Below are 19,031 nucleotides of genomic sequence, written 5' to 3'. Positions count from 1 at the left end.
AATCATAAACTTGAGGGAATTGTACTAATAAAGGCCTGCAGCAGCTTTGATAATGTATATTTAAAGATCTCTGGATAGAGTGAATCATGTGTGGGTTTCAGAGGGGAAACTTCTGGAAGGAATGGACAGAAAACGGAAATGCAGTTTTAAATAATGGAAATCATCATTGGGCAATATTACAGAATTGTATTGAACTTCATTGTGTCCTGTGCAGTACGAGCGACAACAATAAAGTTAGGTTTAAATATACTTTGAACACATCTAAAGCCTTGTTTCCATTGAAACTTTGAAATCAACCCGGGTTGGGCCTTGGTGGGCCAGCTCATATCGTGTTTCCACTGCTTCCAGAATTTAGAAATTATGTCATGTTGCTAGGTAGCCAGCTACCAACATTTTGTAGAAAGTCCTTTTGCTACAACTAGCTAGATAACTAGCCAGCAAGCAAGATGTTGAAGAAAGAATTTAATTCATCCTCACCACGCTGTAACTAACGTTACCCCATACTCCTGCCAGTGCTTGCCAGACTGAGAGCCATGTATTCATAAGGAACAAAAATATAAATGCAACATGCAACAATTTTACTGAGTTACAGTTGAAATAAGAAGGTTAGTAAATTGTAATACATTCATTAGGCATTAATCTATGGATTTCACATGACTGGGAATACAGATATGCATGTGTTGGTCACAGATACCTTAAAAAAATATATATATGCCTCACAATTGCCTCAGGATCTCGTCACGGTATCTCTGTGCATTCAAATTCCCATTGGTAAAATGCAATTGTGTTTGGTGCCTGCCCATACCATAAACCCACCGCCACCATGGGGCACTCTGTACACAACGCTGACATCAGCAAACCTCTCGCCCACCCAATCCCATACATGTGGTCTGCAGTTGTGAAGCCGGTTGGAAGTACTACCAAATTCTCTAAAATGAGGTTGGAGGTGGCTTATGATAGAGAAATTAACATTCAATTATCTGGTAACAGCTCTGGTGGACATTCCTGCAGTCAACATGCCAATTGCACGCTCCTTCAAAACTTGAGACATCTATGGCATTTTGGTGTGTGACAAAACAGCACATTTCAGAGCTGCCTTTTATTATCCCCAGTACAAGGTGGACTTGTGTAATGATCATGCTGTTTCATCAGCTTCTTGATATGCCACACCTGTCAGGTGGATGGATTATCTTGGCAAATTAGAAATTCTCACTAACAGGGATGTAAACAAATTTGAGCAAAAACATTTTAGAGAAATACGTTTTTTTAGGCATTTGGAACATTTCTGGGATCTTTTATTTCAGCTCATGAAACATGGGACCAACACTCTACATTTTTGTTCAGTGTAGCTTGCTAGCTAGCTAACCAAGCAAACCAGACGACATCAGTGGGTGGATCAACCGCGATGGGTGTAACATCAGCGCTCCACTATTGGTTAGATTGGCCATAGTCAGGTGCACCGCGTGTCCGCTTAAGGTTTATATCGCAGGTTGTGTATAGAGATCCCCAGTCTAAGTGGATGGAGAGATACATTACTCACTCTCACACTTCATCCCCTGGTGGATGAGACCATACAGGAGAGAGCCACAGTGGTCGCAGAAAGTGGGGCTGCCATAGGTGTGGCTCTTAAACTTGTGCTTGGTTCTGGGGTCCTGCAAAGACAAAAGAGACATGGTGAGCAGTTAGTTAAGTATGATCATGTGGTATGCCACTGTCATGACGTTGGCCTGTGGGTAAGGTTTATGACCCCCCCCCCATAAATACCTTTCCCCCTTCCCCCTCTCTTACTGACCCTAGTGAAGGACTGCTGTCCTGTTAAATATAGAGAGTCTGGGAACATCAAACAAATGGGGAAAGGAACCATCTTTTGATAATAAAACCAGTTGGAAATATGCTTGATAACGTAATGAGTATGTATGTCAGTTCATTGTTATCTGAGACATTATGATTGATGACAGGACGACATAAACTGTACCTGAGAAAGTATACACCCTCTAGTTATCAGAGTCACATGGAATTGTTATGCAATTGAAATGTTTGATATTGAAATTGTTTGTTAGGAGATTAAATGTAATTTTAGCTTCCAAATGAGAGAATTGGGTTTTCATAAGGAAAGTGCCCTGCTCGATCAGTGGTCCAACCCTGTGAAGAGACAAGGGTTATAAACGATGAAACACCTCCTTCCCCTCTCTCCACTATATAACCCTATGACGAAAAGACATTCACCAGTTCCAGTACGGGAGGGCTGCAGCCTCCACGTTAGAAGGAGACACACATATCAAGGACAGAACTATGCCAACCTCGGCGTGAGCTTTGATGGCGAATGGTATGAACTTTGAGCTTATTCACTACAGAAGTGATACTTCCTATGCCGTTGAGTTAGCAGCTGCCGCTGTCGACGTGGGCTAGGAAAGGACGGACGACGGATCCAGTCTAACAGACGGACGAAGATACCACCACGTATCCAATTTACCACCAGAGACATTGTTCCGAGTACAGGAAGATCTGTTGGCCAACCCGGCCAGCATCTACGACCAATCTACCGAAGCGCAGCTCAGAGTAAATATTTTTTGCATTTTCCTTTTCCAAATGGGCAGTAATTTAGAATGCATAAGATAATGTATTTACGATAGCATAGCTGCTGTTTCTTTGTTCCTAAATCTTCCCGCTCTTTCATTCAAGCCCAACCCCCTTTCCTTTGTGTAACCAGCCATGATACAGGTTCCGTCCACCAGGACATTTTCTGTATGACGTCATTGTATTCTGTGTATTTGTAATTCTGTGTGATTAGTTAGGTATTTAGTAAATAAATAATTAAACCCAATTTTGTATTGCTGATTCAACTTGTTAGCCAGGGTTCGTGAAGATAGCCAAGAATTTACAACTTTCATTATGAGACTGAAAATAAGGTGAGGATTGAGATGACGGCTATCGATGTAAAATATTACTAAGTATTTTAAGAGTTTATTCGGAAGATAACAGCTCTATAAACGTTCTTCCGTGGTGCCCCGACTTTCTAGTTAATTACATTTACATGATTAGCTTAATCAGGTAATATTAATTACAGAGAAATCATTTTATAAATTAGCCTGTCATATCACTTAATCCGGCATAGCCAAAGACACGACACCACAGAAAGAAAAGGTACCCAAAACATGAAGGTAGAGTTCGAAAAAAGTGTTTTATTAACTCCAGTCTGTACAGTTCAAGTTCCTTTTCCACAGATACAGTAATGACGGAAAAGCTGTTCAACTGAGCCAGACATGGCAGGATATGAAAAATATGAGAGTAATAATTGGAGTCGATACATGAGATAACATGAGATGAGTCTGCGCTAGTCATTTTATTTGAATGAAAAACTTTGAAAGTCTATATAAAGAATGCTCTACAGCACTGGCTTGACAAAGTATATTTCTATGAGGAAAAGAAGCAAAAATGAAAAGAATTAGACAAGGCTATGGGCAATATCATTTCTGCAAAGACTGTTCCAATATTCAAATAGGGCCATTTTTACAGAATTCAAAATGAGAGGATATTGTACTTTTCTAAATAGAACCATCACAATCTCCAAACCTCTAATTCTATTTTGCACTGACTGGCTGCTGTTAAATGGTCTGTAAAAATGTAATAAAAAGCTGTCAGAAATTCCAGCGCTGATTGTGCATTGATTGCAATCGGCACGCTTGCTTTTTACATTTTTATCAACCGCTCATACGTGGACCAATACCCACGTGTCCAATTAATTAACTTCAGACACACTTGAGGTGAAAATCCAATGTCTACAGTAGGTCAATCACTGTTGACTGATTGTCTGAGCCACAGCCATGGCTGCACCTTGTTACATTTGGACTTTTTATTAGCTGGAACTGATCTACAGTACTCTTAGTGCAACTCCTACATACTGTATACAGTGCCTTCAGAAAGTATTCACACCCCTCGACCTTTTTCACATTTTGTTGTGTTACAAAGTGGGATTAAAATGTATTTAATTGTCATTTTTGGTCAATGATCTACACAAAATACTCTGTAATGTCAAAGTGGAAGAACATTTAGAAAATTAATTTAGGATTGACATAAAGGGGTTGAATATTTATTGACTGAAGACATTTCAGCTTTACATTTTTTGGGGGAACAAGTATTTTTTTTTTACACAATTTTTCCAAAGGAGAAAATACCCAAACAATCCTTAGTGAATGGTTGGTTACTACGGTCATTGACATGACAACATGGGTCATAATAGGATACGAAGTGCTCAAAGAGCTCAAATGAGTAGTAATTTAAACAAGCTTTGATACTCCTCTATCTTTCATACTTGCAGGCCACGGTTGACTGACAGAGAGCATTGGGCATCTTTTCCTTGTTTCCCTCTACAATGAGCCATGTGTGTATCAAAGCAGTAGACTTCTGACACCATATTATCTTCTGACATGATTATCTCTCCCTGCTTATCATTGGATCATCAAGGACAGCTCTGAAGTCAGTATACAGCCCTCCAACAGCCATCTGCAACACCTGGATAGGTGTGCTGTGAAACTGATCCCAGACCAGAGCCGGAACGTTATTGAGGCCCAAAGAGCATTGTGTGCCAATGTAATCTACCTCTAAGATCAAATAGGATAATATGTCCAAGATCAAATAGGAGTGTTGCCCTTATGGAGCATGGTGAACAAAGATAAAAAAGGTCTAAGCAAGTGTAAGAGATCAGAAGGAGAGAAAACACGTCTTTATCGGTCACCCCTACAAACAGTATTGCAGCCTATCATAGTTCAGTATGGTAGAGCATGGTAGACTCCCTGGAGAAGTAGTAGTACATGTAGAGTACGAACAGCTTCACTATGGTGTCTGGTTTTGTGTTATAATCGCCAAACGTGACCATATGTTTAGATAGCGGTGTTAACAGCCCCTATTTAGAATCAGGCCAACGGTACAGCTTTACGAGACGCAACACCTCATCAGATCCTTGTCCGTACTGGAGTTTGGATAGTCAAATCACTGCAATTATCATAAGGACTCACTTTTATATCCACGGAGAACAGGAAGTTAGAAATAACAGAGTTAGTCCTACAGGGGCCGGTCAGAACAGAGGATGCCGAGCTTCGCTGGAAACGAAATCTATTGCAAGTCCATTGCCCATCGTAAGAACGTAATGACTGAAATAAATAAATAAAACCGTATAAAAGATAGAAGTCAATTACGATGTTCAAAGAGATGTTGATAATACCGGCATTAAAGGGATCATGAGATAGTGATATAGTAAAGAAGAAGATGAGATGGGGCTCTACATGGAGATAATCTACTTCATACCTACAGGCTGTGGTGTCATGAAACTGTGTCAGCCGGTTACTGTCATGTAAAAGAGTGCCGGGCCCACGGTAATAGACCGTTCATTAACATAAACACATGCTGCTGATGTGAGCCTTTGCATCATGTACTTTTAAAATAGTATAATAAATCAATTGAATATATACACCATCACAATTTATTTTAGTCAGGTCTAAAGAATCATTATTATATGAAGAAAATGTATTTCAGAAGAACAGAATATGAGTTGGCCTACTGTATGTTATCTGGCTATACGCCATGCCATAGGCTGTAGCCTTGTTCATTTAGCATGTTGAGCATTAAAGTGATCATTTGGAAAAAGGTCCTATATAATGCTAGATTTAGAGTTATTTGGTAACTTTAGTTGTGAATGATACAAACCTTAGAATGTCTTCGATGCGACTATAGGCTACTGATGATTTGAGAAAGTTGCAAAAAAAGTATGCACTCTGTTACTTGCCTCAGGCTGCACACGCTGTTCCTCATCAAGTGATCATATTCTCACCCATCAGACTACTCACAATTTAAATCTTGTCTTTACTAATATGTAAAATTAGTTTTGATTTAGAATGGCCCATTATCCGCCCAAACTCTGTATGCCATGGGCTCTCCAACCTTGTTCCCGCAGCTACCCAGTGTTTAATTTAGGAAATCAGTTCGGGAACATCGATAGTAACATACTTTCGCAAAGAAACATATTTCAGCACCTCTGCACGCTCGATAAATGAATAAAGGAGAAATAGGAGGAGATGGACATGAACGGTGGTGAGATATTCTGTATAGCTAAAAGGTAATGTGTCACCCAATTCATTATTAAAATTCCCTATTACTAGGCTATTCAAAATCGCCCTGCACAATCAATGAGCCTAGGGCTATACGTTCACTCCCAGACTTGTGGATAGAAATGCTGGAGCGTAGCATAAGGTAGCCTAACCAGTCCATCCAGTATGCATGAAAATACAGCCCACACTCAAAGGCCATTACTCGAATTTATTTAATTTTGGAGTCTAGACTAGACCAATTATGCACCAAAGACATCTTAAATCAGTTTAGCTTGATGTTTTTCTGCCGTGCATAGGCTATGTATTGTATAACGGCACAATCATTGGGCTCATGCATAAGCCCTATTATACTTATGGGTGTTTTGAATGAATCGTCACCTTAGAAAGCACTGTCCATTTCGTTGCGTTAGGCTTCGAAACAACCTCCACAATGACCACTCTTCACACTCACTTTCAACCTGCTGTTGGACACCTTTCTTCAAATTGATCACAGTGAGGTGAGTTTTGAAAACATTGATTCTTCTTTGATGATGTTTGATGTGATTTTTGATTGCATTTGCAGTAGCAAGTTGGGTACTACCAAAGCATGTCCAGTGTGCATAACAGGAAATTACCGTGACGAATTTGACTGCGGTCATGACTCATGACTGCAGGTGTGGTGGTAATAAAAGGTCACCACAACAGCCCTACCTACAGTATGTTGTAGTACTACGGTACTACAGTCTACGGTAGCCCTTACCCTAAAAAGGGAATGGTCTCCTCAGTATGTGGTTTGAAAGTTTTTTTCCTCATCAATCTTTTTGACAGATCAAAAACAGGTTTTTGCCATAAAGGCCTGATTGGTGGAGTGCTGCAGAGATGGTTGTCCTTCTGTAAGATTCTCCCATCTCCACAGAGGAACTCTGGAGCTCTGTCAGAGTGACCATCGGGTTCTTGGTCACCTCCCTGACCAAGGCCCTTCTCCAGATCTGTGCCTCGACACAATCCTGTCTCGGAGCTCTACGGATAATTCCTTCGACCTCATGGCTTGGTTTTTTCTCTGACATGCACTGTCAACTGTATATAGACAGGTGTGTGCCTTTCAAAATCATGTCCAATCAATTAAACTTACCACAGGGGGACTCCAATCAAGTTGTTGAAACATCTCAAGGATGATCAATGGAAAGAGGATGCACCTGAGCTCAATTTTGAGTCTCAAATAAAAAGGTCTGAATGTAAATAAAGTATTTCTGTTTATACATTTCTAAAAACCTGTTTTCACTTTGTAATTATGGGGTATTGTGTATAGATTGATGAGGAAAACATGTAATTTAATTCATTTTAGAATAAGGCTGTAACGTAACAAAATCTGGAAAAAGGTCAAGGGGTCTGAATACTTATACTTAACCTATAAAGGGTAATGTCTATTTTACAGCTTACTTTGCTGTTGAATTATGAAATTAAAGAGTGTAATGCATGCCTATGAACTCTGAAGCGCAATGTTATAACCGTAGAATTAGGAATTAGAGTACTAAGTAACTTAATAGGATCTCTTTGGTGACAACATTCACGTTTACATGTTGCAGTCAGTTGCTTCAATGATGCAGTCATTTGTTTCAACGCAACAATCTAATTCCATTGGCTTGCCTGTCACATTTATGAACTCAGTTTCTTGCTCGCAGGTCCTTTTGTTTTTCAATACTGCAATGTTATATAGATGAGAAAACATTCCAGCTATTGCTCGACTGAATCTCCCTTTGGGGCAATTTCTAAAGTAAATAGGTGGCACAATCTCTACCTTGGACAAATGTGGGAGATGGTAAGTAAAGTCGCATGTCCTATCTTGCACATAGTCTCCTGAAGAAACAAAGGCCAAATGTAAATACAGTAGGGAGCTGTTATCTCTTTCTGTAGCCTGTGCTGGATAGAGGCGATGTCAGATGGCACAGGAATAGTGGATCATGGCATTGCAATAGAATAGCAAGCTGAGATCTAGTTGTTATGTGATGTGGTTGGAGGACTGATATAAACAGCATATCAGCATCATGGAAGGGAGTGCATTGAAAGTTGCATTTATGTGTACACGTGTTACTAATTGTATGAAAAATGGCACATTGAAAGTACACATATGGAAAATGGAAAATCTGATCTGATATTCATTAGCGGCGCGCATTACAGTCCCTACTCATAATCCATACTCAATTGGAGAATAATGCCAACTGTGTGTCACTCACTCACAGCCGAAGCGTCAACTGAATTGAACTGTCAATATGCCATGACTAGGACTATGCCTCAGTTGTCACGTCCTGACCAGTAGAGGGTGTAGTTGGGTCAGGACGTGGCAGAAGGGAGTGAGTGTTTTATTGTTTCATTTAAATTTGGCCGTGTGACTTCAAATCAAGCACAGCTGTAGAGGGTTGTGGTTGATTGGGAGTCACACATAAGTTCCCTACGTTTCCGTTGTGTGGTGTGGGTAACTGTTCTTGTCACTGTTGTTGCACCTGACAGGACTGTGTTGGCTGTCAGTTTTGTTGTTTTGTGAATTGTATGGTGTTCGTAACATTAAAAATGACGAACCCTAACTCCGCCGCATTTTGGTTCACTTCTTCCGTAGACAGCCGTTACAGAATTACCCACCAAACCAGGACCAAGCGGCGGAAGAGGAAGGAGCAGCAGGACTACTGCGTTATGGACAAATGGACGTGGGAACAGATCCTGGACGGAGAGGGACCATGGACTCAGGCTGGGGATTATCGCCTCCCGCAGTGGGAGATTGAAGCGGCGAGAGCGGAGAGGCGATACTACGAGGAGAGAGAGCGCAACGAGCGCGAGAGGCAGCCCCAATAATTTTTTTGGGGGGGGCACACGGGACAGTCGGTGGAGCTGAGGTCGGAACCAGAGCCAGTCGGGATGACATTGGAGGTGAGCGAGGGTTATGAGACAGAGACTGTGACGGGGTTAATGGGAAAATTAGGAGAGAGAGAGAGATGAGAGAGCTGCTAGTGTGGTGCATAAAGTACGGCATTCGCCCTAATGAGCGTGTCTCGTGGGTATGATGTCACCTGAGGCAGCTCTCCATACTCGTCCTGAGGTGCGTGCTGGTTGTCTGGTAAAGACTGTGCCTGCGCCCAGAAACAGGCCTCCTGCATGTCTTCCCAGCCCTGCACATCCTGTACCTACGCCCAGAACCAAGCCTCCTGCATGTCTTCCCATCCTGGTCAAGCCCGTGTCTCCTCCATGGACCAGTCCTCCAGTGGATCTCCCTATCCTGGTCAAGCCCGTGTCTCCTCCATGGACCAGTCCTCCAGTGGATCTCCCTATCCTGGTCAAGCCCGTGTCTCCTCCACGGACCGGTCCTCCAGTGGGTCTCTCCACCCTGGTCTCTCCTGTGCCACCTCCTCAAACCAGGCCTCCAGCGGGCCTTCCCAGACTGGTGAGTCCAGGGCCTGCGCCCAGAGCCAGGCCTCCGTTATGTCTCCCCAGCCTGGTGAATCCTGAGTCGGAGCTGCCCGCCAGTCAACAGTCGTCGGAGCTGCCCGCCAGTCAACAGTCGTCGGAGCTGCCCGCCAGTCAACAGTCGTCGGAGCTGCCCGCCAGTCAACAGTCGTCGGAGCTGCCCGCCAGTCAACAGTCGTCGGAGCTGCCAGAGTGGCCGGACTGCCCTGTTCTGCCAGAGTGGCCGGACTGCCCTGTTCTGCCAGAGTGGCCGGACTGCCCTGTTCTGCCAGAGTGGCCGGACTGCCCTGTTCTGCCAGAGTGGCCGGACTGCCCTGTTCTGCCAGAGTGGCTGGACTGCCCGGCGCAGCGATCGGCGCCAACAGAGTGGGCGACGCCGAAGGTGGAGCGAGGTCCACGTCCTGCACCTGAGCCACCTCCAGGATAGGTGGGTTGGGGAGGGAGGGTGTAGCACAGTGCCGTCGGTGACGGCAGCCACCCTCCCTTCCCTCCCTTATTGTTTAGGTGTTCCTTTTTGTTGGGGATTTTTTTGTGTTTTCCTTTTTTTAGGTGCATCCCGGGGTCTGCACCTTGAGGGGGGGGGTACTGTCACGTCCTGACCAGTAGAGGGTGTAGTTGGGTCAGGACGTGGCAGAAGGGAGTGAGTGTTTTATTGTTTCATTTAAATTTGGCCGTGTGACTTCCAATCAAGCACAGCTGTAGAGGGTTGTGGTTGATTGGGAGTCACACATAAGTTGCCTACGTTTCCGTTGTGTGGTGTGGGTAACTGTTCTTGTCACTGTTGTTGCACCTGACAGGACTGTGTTGGCTGTCAGTTTTGTTGTTTTGTGAATTGTATGGTGTTCGTAACATTAAAAATGACGAACCCTAACTCCGCCGCATTTTGGTCCACTTCTTCCGTAGACAGCCGTTACATCAGTACTCAAACTGCATGGATTCATTCATATTGCCCATGCATTCAACAGTGTTTTTTTTTCTCTATTTCAGCCATAAGCCTCTTTTAGAGAGTCCAATTCAATTTGAAGTGGATTTGCATTGAGAACCCCATCCAGACTACCCCTTTGCAATGAATTCCATTTGATGTGAACACCTGGCTGTTTATGAAACTGGAAACCTCTCGGCGCGCTGCTCTCTTTTCCAGGAAAGTGGGGATAAACGTATGCTCCCGCTGAAGGAAGCTCGGGAAACGCAGCCAAAAATATCTCCTCAGTTCCTTGAGACACAATCTTACACTGTCTGCCAAAAAGGGAACACACTTAATGAAAGAAGAGGGAGAGAAGGGGAACGACGCTATACAGTGGGGGGGAAAAGTATTTGATCCCCTGCTGATTTTGTACGTTTGCCCACTGATAAAGAAAGGATCAGTCTATAATTTTAATGGTAGGTTTATTTGAACAGTGAGAGACAGAATAACAACAAAAATATCCAGAAAAACGCATGTCAAAAATGTCATAAATTGATTTGTATTTTAATGAGGGAAATAAGTATTTGACCCCCTCTCAATCAGAAAGATTTCTGGCTCCCAGGTGTCTTTTATACAGGTAACGAGCTGAGATTAGGAGCACACTCTTAAAGGGAGTGCTCCTAATCTCAGTTTGTTACCTGTGTAAAAGACACCTGTCCACAGAAGCAATCAATCAATCAGATTACAAACTCTCCACCAGGGACAAGATTGTAGACCTACACAAGGCTGGAATGGGCTACAAGACCATCGCCAAGCAGCTTGGTGAGAAGGTGACAACATTTGGTGCGATTATTCGCAAATGGAAGAAACACAAAAGAACTGTCAATATCCCTCGGCCTGGGGCTCCATGCAAGATCTCACCTCGTGGGGTTGCAATGATCATGAGAACGGTGAGGAATCAGCCCAGAACTACACGGGAGGATCTTGTCAATGATCTCAAGGCAGCTGGGACCATAGTCACCAAGAAAACAATTGGTAACACAGTATGCCGTGAAGGACTGAAATCCTGCAGCGCCCGCAAGGTCCCCCTGCTCAAGAATACATATACACTGGGGGAAAAAAGTATTTAGTCAGCCACCAATTGTGCAAGTTCTCCCACTTAAAAAGATGACAGAGGCCTGTAATTTTCATCATAGGTACACTTCAAGGATGATAGACAAAATGGGGAAAAAAATCCAGAAAATCACATTGTAGGATTTTTAATGAATTTATTTGCAAATTATGGTGGAAAATAGACTTTTGTTATTGACCAAATACTTATCTCAATACTTTGTTATATACCCTTTGTTGGCAATGACACAGGTCAAACGTTTTCTGTAAGTCTTCACAAGGTTTTCACACACTGTTGCTGGTATTTTGTCCCATTCCGCCATGCAGATCTCCTCTAGAGCAGTGATGTTTTGGGGCTGTCACTGGGCAACACTGACTTTCAACTCCCTCCAAAGATTTTCTATGGGGTTGAGATCTGGAGACTGGCTAGGCCACTCCAGGACCTTGAAATGCTTCTTACGAAGCCACTCCTTTGTTGCCCGGGTGGTGTGTTTGGGATCATTGTCATGCTGAAAGACCCAGCCATGTTTCATCTTCAATGCCCTTGCTGATGGAAGGAGGTTTTCACTCAAAATCTCACGATACATGGCCCCATTCATTCTTTCCTTTACACGGATCAGTTGTCCTGGTCCCTTTGCAGAAAAACAGCCCCAAAGCATGATGTTTCCACCCCCATGCTTCACAGTAGGTATGGTGTTCTTTGGATGCAACTCAGCATTCTTTGTCCTCCAAACACGACGAGTTGAGTTTTTACCAAAAAGTTATATTTTGGTTTCATCTGACCATATGACATTCTCTCAATCCTCTTCTGGATCATCCAAATGCTCTCTAGCAAACTTCAGACGGGCCTGGACATGTACTGGCTTAAGCAGGGGGACACGTCTGGCACTGCAGGATTTGACTCCCTGGCGGCGTAGTGTGTTACTGATGGTAGGCTTTGTTACTTTGGTCCCAGCTCTCTGCAGGTCATTCACTAGGTCCCCCCGTGTGGTTCTGGGATTTTTGCTCACCGTTCTTGTGATAATTTTGACCCCACGGGGGGAGATCTTGCGTGGAGCCCCAGATCGAGGGAGATTATCAGTGGTCTTGTATGTCTTCCATTTCCTAATAATTGCTCCCACAGTTGATTTCTTCAAACCAAGCTGCTTACCTATTGCAGATTCAGTCTTCCCAGCCTGGTGCAGGTCTACAATTTAGTTTCTGGTGTCCTTTGACAGCTCTTTGGTCTTGGCCATAGTGGAGTTTGGAGTGTGACTGTTTGAGGTTGTGGACAGGTGTCTTTTATACTGATAACAAGTTCAAACAGGTGCCATTAATACAGGTAACGAGTGGAGGACAGAGGAGCCTCTTAAAGAAGAAGTTACAGGTCTGTGAGAGCCAGAAATCTTGCTTGTTTGTGGGTGACCAAATACTTATTTTCCACCATAATTTGCAAATAAATTCCTAAAAAAATCCTACAATGTGATTTTCTGGATTTTTTTTCTAATTTTGTCCTCCATAGCTGACGTGTACCTATGATGAAAATTACAGGCCTCTCTCATCTTTTTAAGTGGGAGAACTTGCACAATTGGTGGCTGACTAAATACTTTTTCCCCCCACTGTACATGCCTGTATGAAGTTTGCCAATGAACATCTGAATGATTCAGAGGACAACTGGTGAAAGTGTTGTGGTCAGATGAGACCAAAATGGAGCTCTTTGGCATCAACTCAACTCGCCGTGTTTGGAGGAGGAGGAATGCTGCCTTTGACCCCAAGAACACCATCTCCACCGTCAAACATGGAGGTGGAAACATTATGCTTTGGGGGTGTTTTTCTGCTAAGGGGACAGGACAACTTCACCGCATCAAAGGGACGATGGACGGGGCCATGTACCGTCAAATCTTGGGTGAGAACATCCTTCCCTCAGCCAGGGCATTGAAAATGGGTCGTGGATGGGTATTCCAGCATGACAATGACCCAAAACACACGGCCAAGGCAACAAAGGAGTGGCTCAAGAAGAAGCACATTAAGGTCCTGGAGTGCCCTAGCCAGTGTCCAGACCTTAATCCCATAGAAAATCTGTGGAGGGAGCTGAAGGTTCGAGTTGCCAAACGTCAGCCTCGAAACCTTAATGACTTGGAGAAGATCTGCAAAGAGGAGTGGGACAAAATCCCTCCTGAGATGTGTGCAAACCTGGTGGCCAACTACAAGAAACGTCTGACCTCTGTGATTGCCAACAAGGGTTTTGCCACCAAGTACTAAGTCATGTTTTGCAGAGGGGTCAAATACTTATTTCCCTCATTAAAATGCAAATCATTTTATAACATTTTTGACATGCGTTTTTCTGGATTTTTTTGTTGTTATTCTGTCTCTCACTGTTCAAATAAACCTACAATTAAAATTATAGACTGATCATTTCTTTATAAGTGGGCAAACGTACAAAATCAGCAGGGGATCAAATACTTTTTCCCCCAATGTACGTCTTTTTGATGGGTGATCGAGAGCTAAGCAGGGAGGTAACGATGTGATTCACTCTGTAATTTATCCTTGGTGTCACAGTGACACTTCATCCGGGCTGAGGACTCTGGACACTCCAATAGAGCTGAGTGATATCGACAAATATCTATATCAAGATAAATTGCCTGAATTGATGTGATAACGTTAAATAGAACAATAAGTTTATAACATTACTGTGCACCACAGTTTCTTTAATGATCCTTTAAACTACTACTACTACTACCACCTGGCTGTAGCCATCAATTGTCCTGTTAAAAACTGCACATTGTAGCCAAGTTATTTCATTTCAAACTTAACATTTCTCTAGTATAGGCTACGTATTGCAATGAACGATATCAGCAAAACGCCTGCGATAAGGGATCGGAATGGTCGGCATCGATCATTTTCGGTTTATCGTCCCAGCTCTACTCCCCAAGCTGTCTCACCTCTCCAGCTGTCTCACATTACAGTTGGAATTAACTGGGCACCTTGGCACTCCATCCCCTTGTCGTGTTGGATGATACATTAAGTCCCCGGAATAAAAGTGTCTGAGTGAGTGTTTGTATTTTAATTGCCTTTGTCGTCTCCTGCTTCTCACTCTCACGGCAAACACCCCCTAATTAGCTGTCCGCACTGTGTTTTCGGCGAAGCAGACCGGGCTGGTTAAAAGGAGAGCGAGAGAGCGAGAGAGAGAAAGGGTTGTCGCGCCAGCTGCAGTTACTCATGTCCACCCACGCATATCTGAACTTGAAGGTTTATCCACTTGTGTTCCATCCATTGCCTTGTTCTCTCCTTCCAAGGAACGAATAAGAGGAGGGGAGGAGAGTTCTGCTGTAGAGGAATTTATCTATTGTTTTTATCTCTGGTCACATAGGTTAGCATGGGTAAAGAAAACGCTTGCAGACTGGGTCAGGATTTCACTTCACAAGAAAATTAACAGGACACCTAGAGTAAAGTTATAAAGAGAGACTGTGAAATCCTCATTGTGGATATAAATGTGTTATCTTTTAATATGAATATATATTAGCAAGCTTTTGTCATTCAGCTGCGTGTTAACAATTCCCCGTGACAGATATGCAAGGCACTACATAAATGGTCACTGGTGACAGACACGATGTCCCAGACTTTGGCCGTATTACCTCTAAACGAGTACATCTGACCAGAGGACGGTGGGGAATGTGGATTGTGGGACTGGGGACCCACCTCTGTGGCCAGTCTCTCATTAGGATCTAATTGGGCCTTTCGCCTTGGCCATTCAGGTCAGACCTTGTGCTACGTTATAGTGCAGGTTTTCCCAAACTCGGTCCTGGGGCCCGCGCTGGGTGCACGTTTTGGTTTTGCCCTAGCACTACAAATTTGATTCAAATAACCAACTCATCATCAAGCTTTGATGATTTGAATCAGCTGTGTAGTGCCCCCAGGAGTTTGGGAAACACTGCAATAGCGTAGCATTCTGGGGGTATCGGGTTACAGGGTTATAGGAGATGATTGACTGGTTTGTACAGGGAAAAGGTCATTACAGCTAGATGGAGGAACAACATCAGCATGGATCTTGGCTGGGCAAAGTAGCGGACAAATTGGATCTTAATTGAGATTGATGTCAAAAACGATCTATGGCTGCAACCGATGGCTACGCTTGAGATTATATTGCACAATGGGAAACACATTAATGGAAAAAAAAATATTAAAATCAATTTGCATGCTAACTTAGTTTTTCTCTTTTTAGCGAATCGATGCCCATTTCGCTCTTGGACATAGTGGTCCTCTCATCCGCAAGTTAATGAGAGAGGCTGGAGAGAAGTGTGCGCACGACCCGGACCAACCATGCAAATAAGGTGTAGGTGTGTGTGTGTGTGTGTGTGTGTGTGTGTGTGTGTGTGTGTGTGTGTGTGTGTGGAGCCCGGAGGTAGGTGACAGCATTACATCAGCTAGTAATGAGACACAGTGAGCTGGGATCATCAAATCTGACCTGCTCCCGAATTGGACTTAACCCATTATGCCTACGCTCATCCTGGGGAACTACTGGGTATGCATCCTGGGGAACTACTGGGTATGCAGGCTTTTGGACCGGACCTAACATTATTTTACACACCCAATTCAGCTAAGCAACTTTCTGATATACAGAAAGTACTCACACACCTTGACTTTTCCCGCATTTTGTTGTGTTACAGGGTGGGATTAAAATTGAGATTTTGTGTCACTGGCCTACACAGAATTACCCATAATGTCAAAGTGGAATTCTGTTTTTAGACATTTTAAGTCAATAAGTATTCAACCCCTTTGTTATGGCAAGCCTAAATAAGTTCAGGAGTAAACATTTGCTTAACAAGTCACATAAACTACATGAACTCACTCTGTGTGCAATAATATGTCTACCCAGACTATTTGGGTCGTTTAAGAAGGGCTCATGGTAGCCGGCTAGCCTCGGACCAACAACATTGTAGTTACTCCACAATACTAACCTAAATGACAGTGAAAAGAAGGACCAGTACAGAAGGAGTGCACAGAATAAATATATTCCAAAGCATGCACCCTGTTTGCAATAAGGCACTAAAGTAAAACTGCAAGAAATGTGGCAAATAAATTAACTTTATGTCCTGAATACAAAGGGTTATGTTTGGGGAAAATCCAACACAACATCACTGAGTACCACTCTTCATATTTTCAAGCATGGTGGTGGCTGCACTATGTTATGGGTATGCTTGTCATCGTCAAGGACTAGGTACTGTTGTTTTTTGGGACAAAAATAAACAAAATAGAGCTAAGCACAGGCAAAATTCTAGAGAAAAACCTGGTTCAATCTTCTTTCCAACAGACACTGGGAGACAAATTGACATTTCAGCAGGAAAATAACCTAAAACACAAGGCCAGATATACACTGGAGTTGCTTACCAAAACAACTGAGTGGCATAGTTACTGTTTTGACTTAAAATCATCTTGAAAATCTATTGCAAAAATGGCTGTCTAGCAATGATCAACAACCAACTTGATCAACAACCAACTTAAAAGACTAATGTGCAAATATTGTACAATCCAGCTGTGCAAAGCTCTTACAGGACTTATCCAGAAAGACTCACAGCTGTAATCGCTGCCAAAGGTCATTCTAACATATGTCGACTCAAGGGTGTGAATACTTGTGTAAATGATATATTTCTGTAGTAATAACTAATAATAGATGGGTGAGAGAAAAACATCTATTTCATCCATTTTGAATTCAGGCTGTAACACAACACAATGTGGAATAAGTCACGGGGAGTGAATACTTTGTGAAGGTACTGTAGCTACTATGGGAAAAATGTAATAGTGCAACTATAATAGTATATTAACATTTCATGGCTTATATAGACAATCAAAGAGTACTTCAAAGGAAGACTCGGCAATATGACGTAGATGTACAAAGCAAACAGCAGCCGTGTGCCAACAACTAAGAGCGTTGAAGCGGAAGCTAAACTTCTCCGCCGTTTCGGTCCCGTTGCTACCACACTGTGACAACGTGAAGGGAACCTGTGCAAATGCGCAGATGCTGTGTGTGACTGTGTGAGAGTCTTGCATCTCGCTCATCGCAATATCTACAGTGCTGCCCATGGCAACGTTCATTTCGCTGAGTCTACCGTTAAGCTGCAAAGACGAAGAGGGCCAATCTCCAGACAATTTACCATAAGGAAATAAAAAGCTCTCTCATTCTGAGAAAATGTGAGTAATAGTGAGGATATAAACAGTGATTGGCCGTTCTTTTAGGGGAAATGAAAGTACATACAAACACAACCTTTAGATGATGATGGTGACGCATTGATAAAAATGACTTGGTCATACTGAATAGGCTAAAGACCCAGGAGGCGAAAACCGATTTAAAATGCAGGCAATCAATAGTGGAAAAACATCTGATCACATCAGAAGGGCTTTTTTTTGTTTTTATACACAACAACATGGTTGTCTATTTCCTTCTTCACTCTGTTCATCTCTGTGCAGTAGCAGGCCTACAGTTCTAGCCTACAGCTACATGGCTTTATTCTTATATATTCATAAAAAACATATGATTAAAATGTCAATAGATTGTGTAGTTTCTTGCTTGCTGGATGAGAGGTATCGGCTTTCATTGGACTACCTTAAATCAAGTAAGTGTGTGTGTGTGTGTGGTGACTGACGAGCGGGGCTATCTGTGGCATTGAATCGCAGATCAAAAAGAGTCGAGGGCATTAGCTGATCAAACGGCTGTCGAGGCCGAGTGGGGAGGTAGATGAAAACAGACGCCGCCGCCACCACAGCCACGCTGTCGAAACCAGTCGCTAATTAGCAGGCCTGATGCACTTCCTCTCTTAGCGTTTCCTAATTAGCGCAGCTTAATTAGCGCTGCCATCGCCAACCAGCGCTGGTTAATTACCCATCTGCCGGGGCGGTGCAGCAGGGCATCCCCCCAAAAAGGGGGGCGGGTGGGGGCTCAGATGATGTCAGCAAGTCTGCGGGGGCGGGTGGGGGTGAGGAGATGGTTGGGATCTTCCAATTTTTCACTATAATACTGTACATTAGTGATACATTCAACATGCCTGGATGAGGAAGTTCATGACTTGAGGAGCTTACTAGAATGTTATTGTCAACTTAAGACTAAAAATGGTCTTGTTGATTACACATCAAACAACAAGAGAAGAAGAATACTTCAAACTAAACTAAAGGGTATAAAATAGATTGGCATAAATCAGATGCTTCCATTCATAGACTTCCAAAACAAACCACACTTCCACCAAGCCCTCCATGTCCCCCCCCCCCCCCCTTACAGCTAGTTGATTGACGGTTCCCGTAAGCTGTGGAATCACTGACCACGGCCGTGATAGCCATATATAAATACAATGATCCATTCACTAACTCTCCCCTCGACAGAGCTCATCTATCAACGGCGTGGCTGTTGGTAGCAGCTGCTGTCGTCAGCTCCGAGGCTAGCCGGTTACCGCGTGCCCTTCTTAAAAGACCCAAAGACCCTCGAGCTATGCCAACGGGGAGGCTTTGCG

The 19,031-nt window shown here is 43.3% G+C and overlaps 1 protein-coding gene across 2 annotated transcripts in view; it reads right to left on the bottom strand.

Moving 5' to 3' along the window:
* LOC106564882 (protein kinase C alpha type) overlaps nt 1-19,031 on the bottom strand; it is a 322,652-nt gene that overhangs the window by 191,291 nt on the left and 112,330 nt on the right. For both annotated transcript variants that reach the window (XM_014131369.3, XM_014131371.3), the window contains exon 4: nt 1,541-1,652. In XM_014131369.3, coding sequence (XP_013986844.1) covers nt 1,541-1,652 — 112 coding nt within the window. The remainder of the gene's footprint in view (nt 1-1,540; nt 1,653-19,031) is intronic.

This window comes from Salmo salar, chromosome 12 (genome assembly GCF_965601325.2).
Source record: "Salmo salar chromosome 12, fSalSal1, whole genome shotgun sequence".
NCBI classification, from domain to species: domain Eukaryota; kingdom Metazoa; phylum Chordata; class Actinopteri; order Salmoniformes; family Salmonidae; genus Salmo; species Salmo salar.
This window is presented reverse-complemented; position numbering and strand designations above follow the sequence as displayed.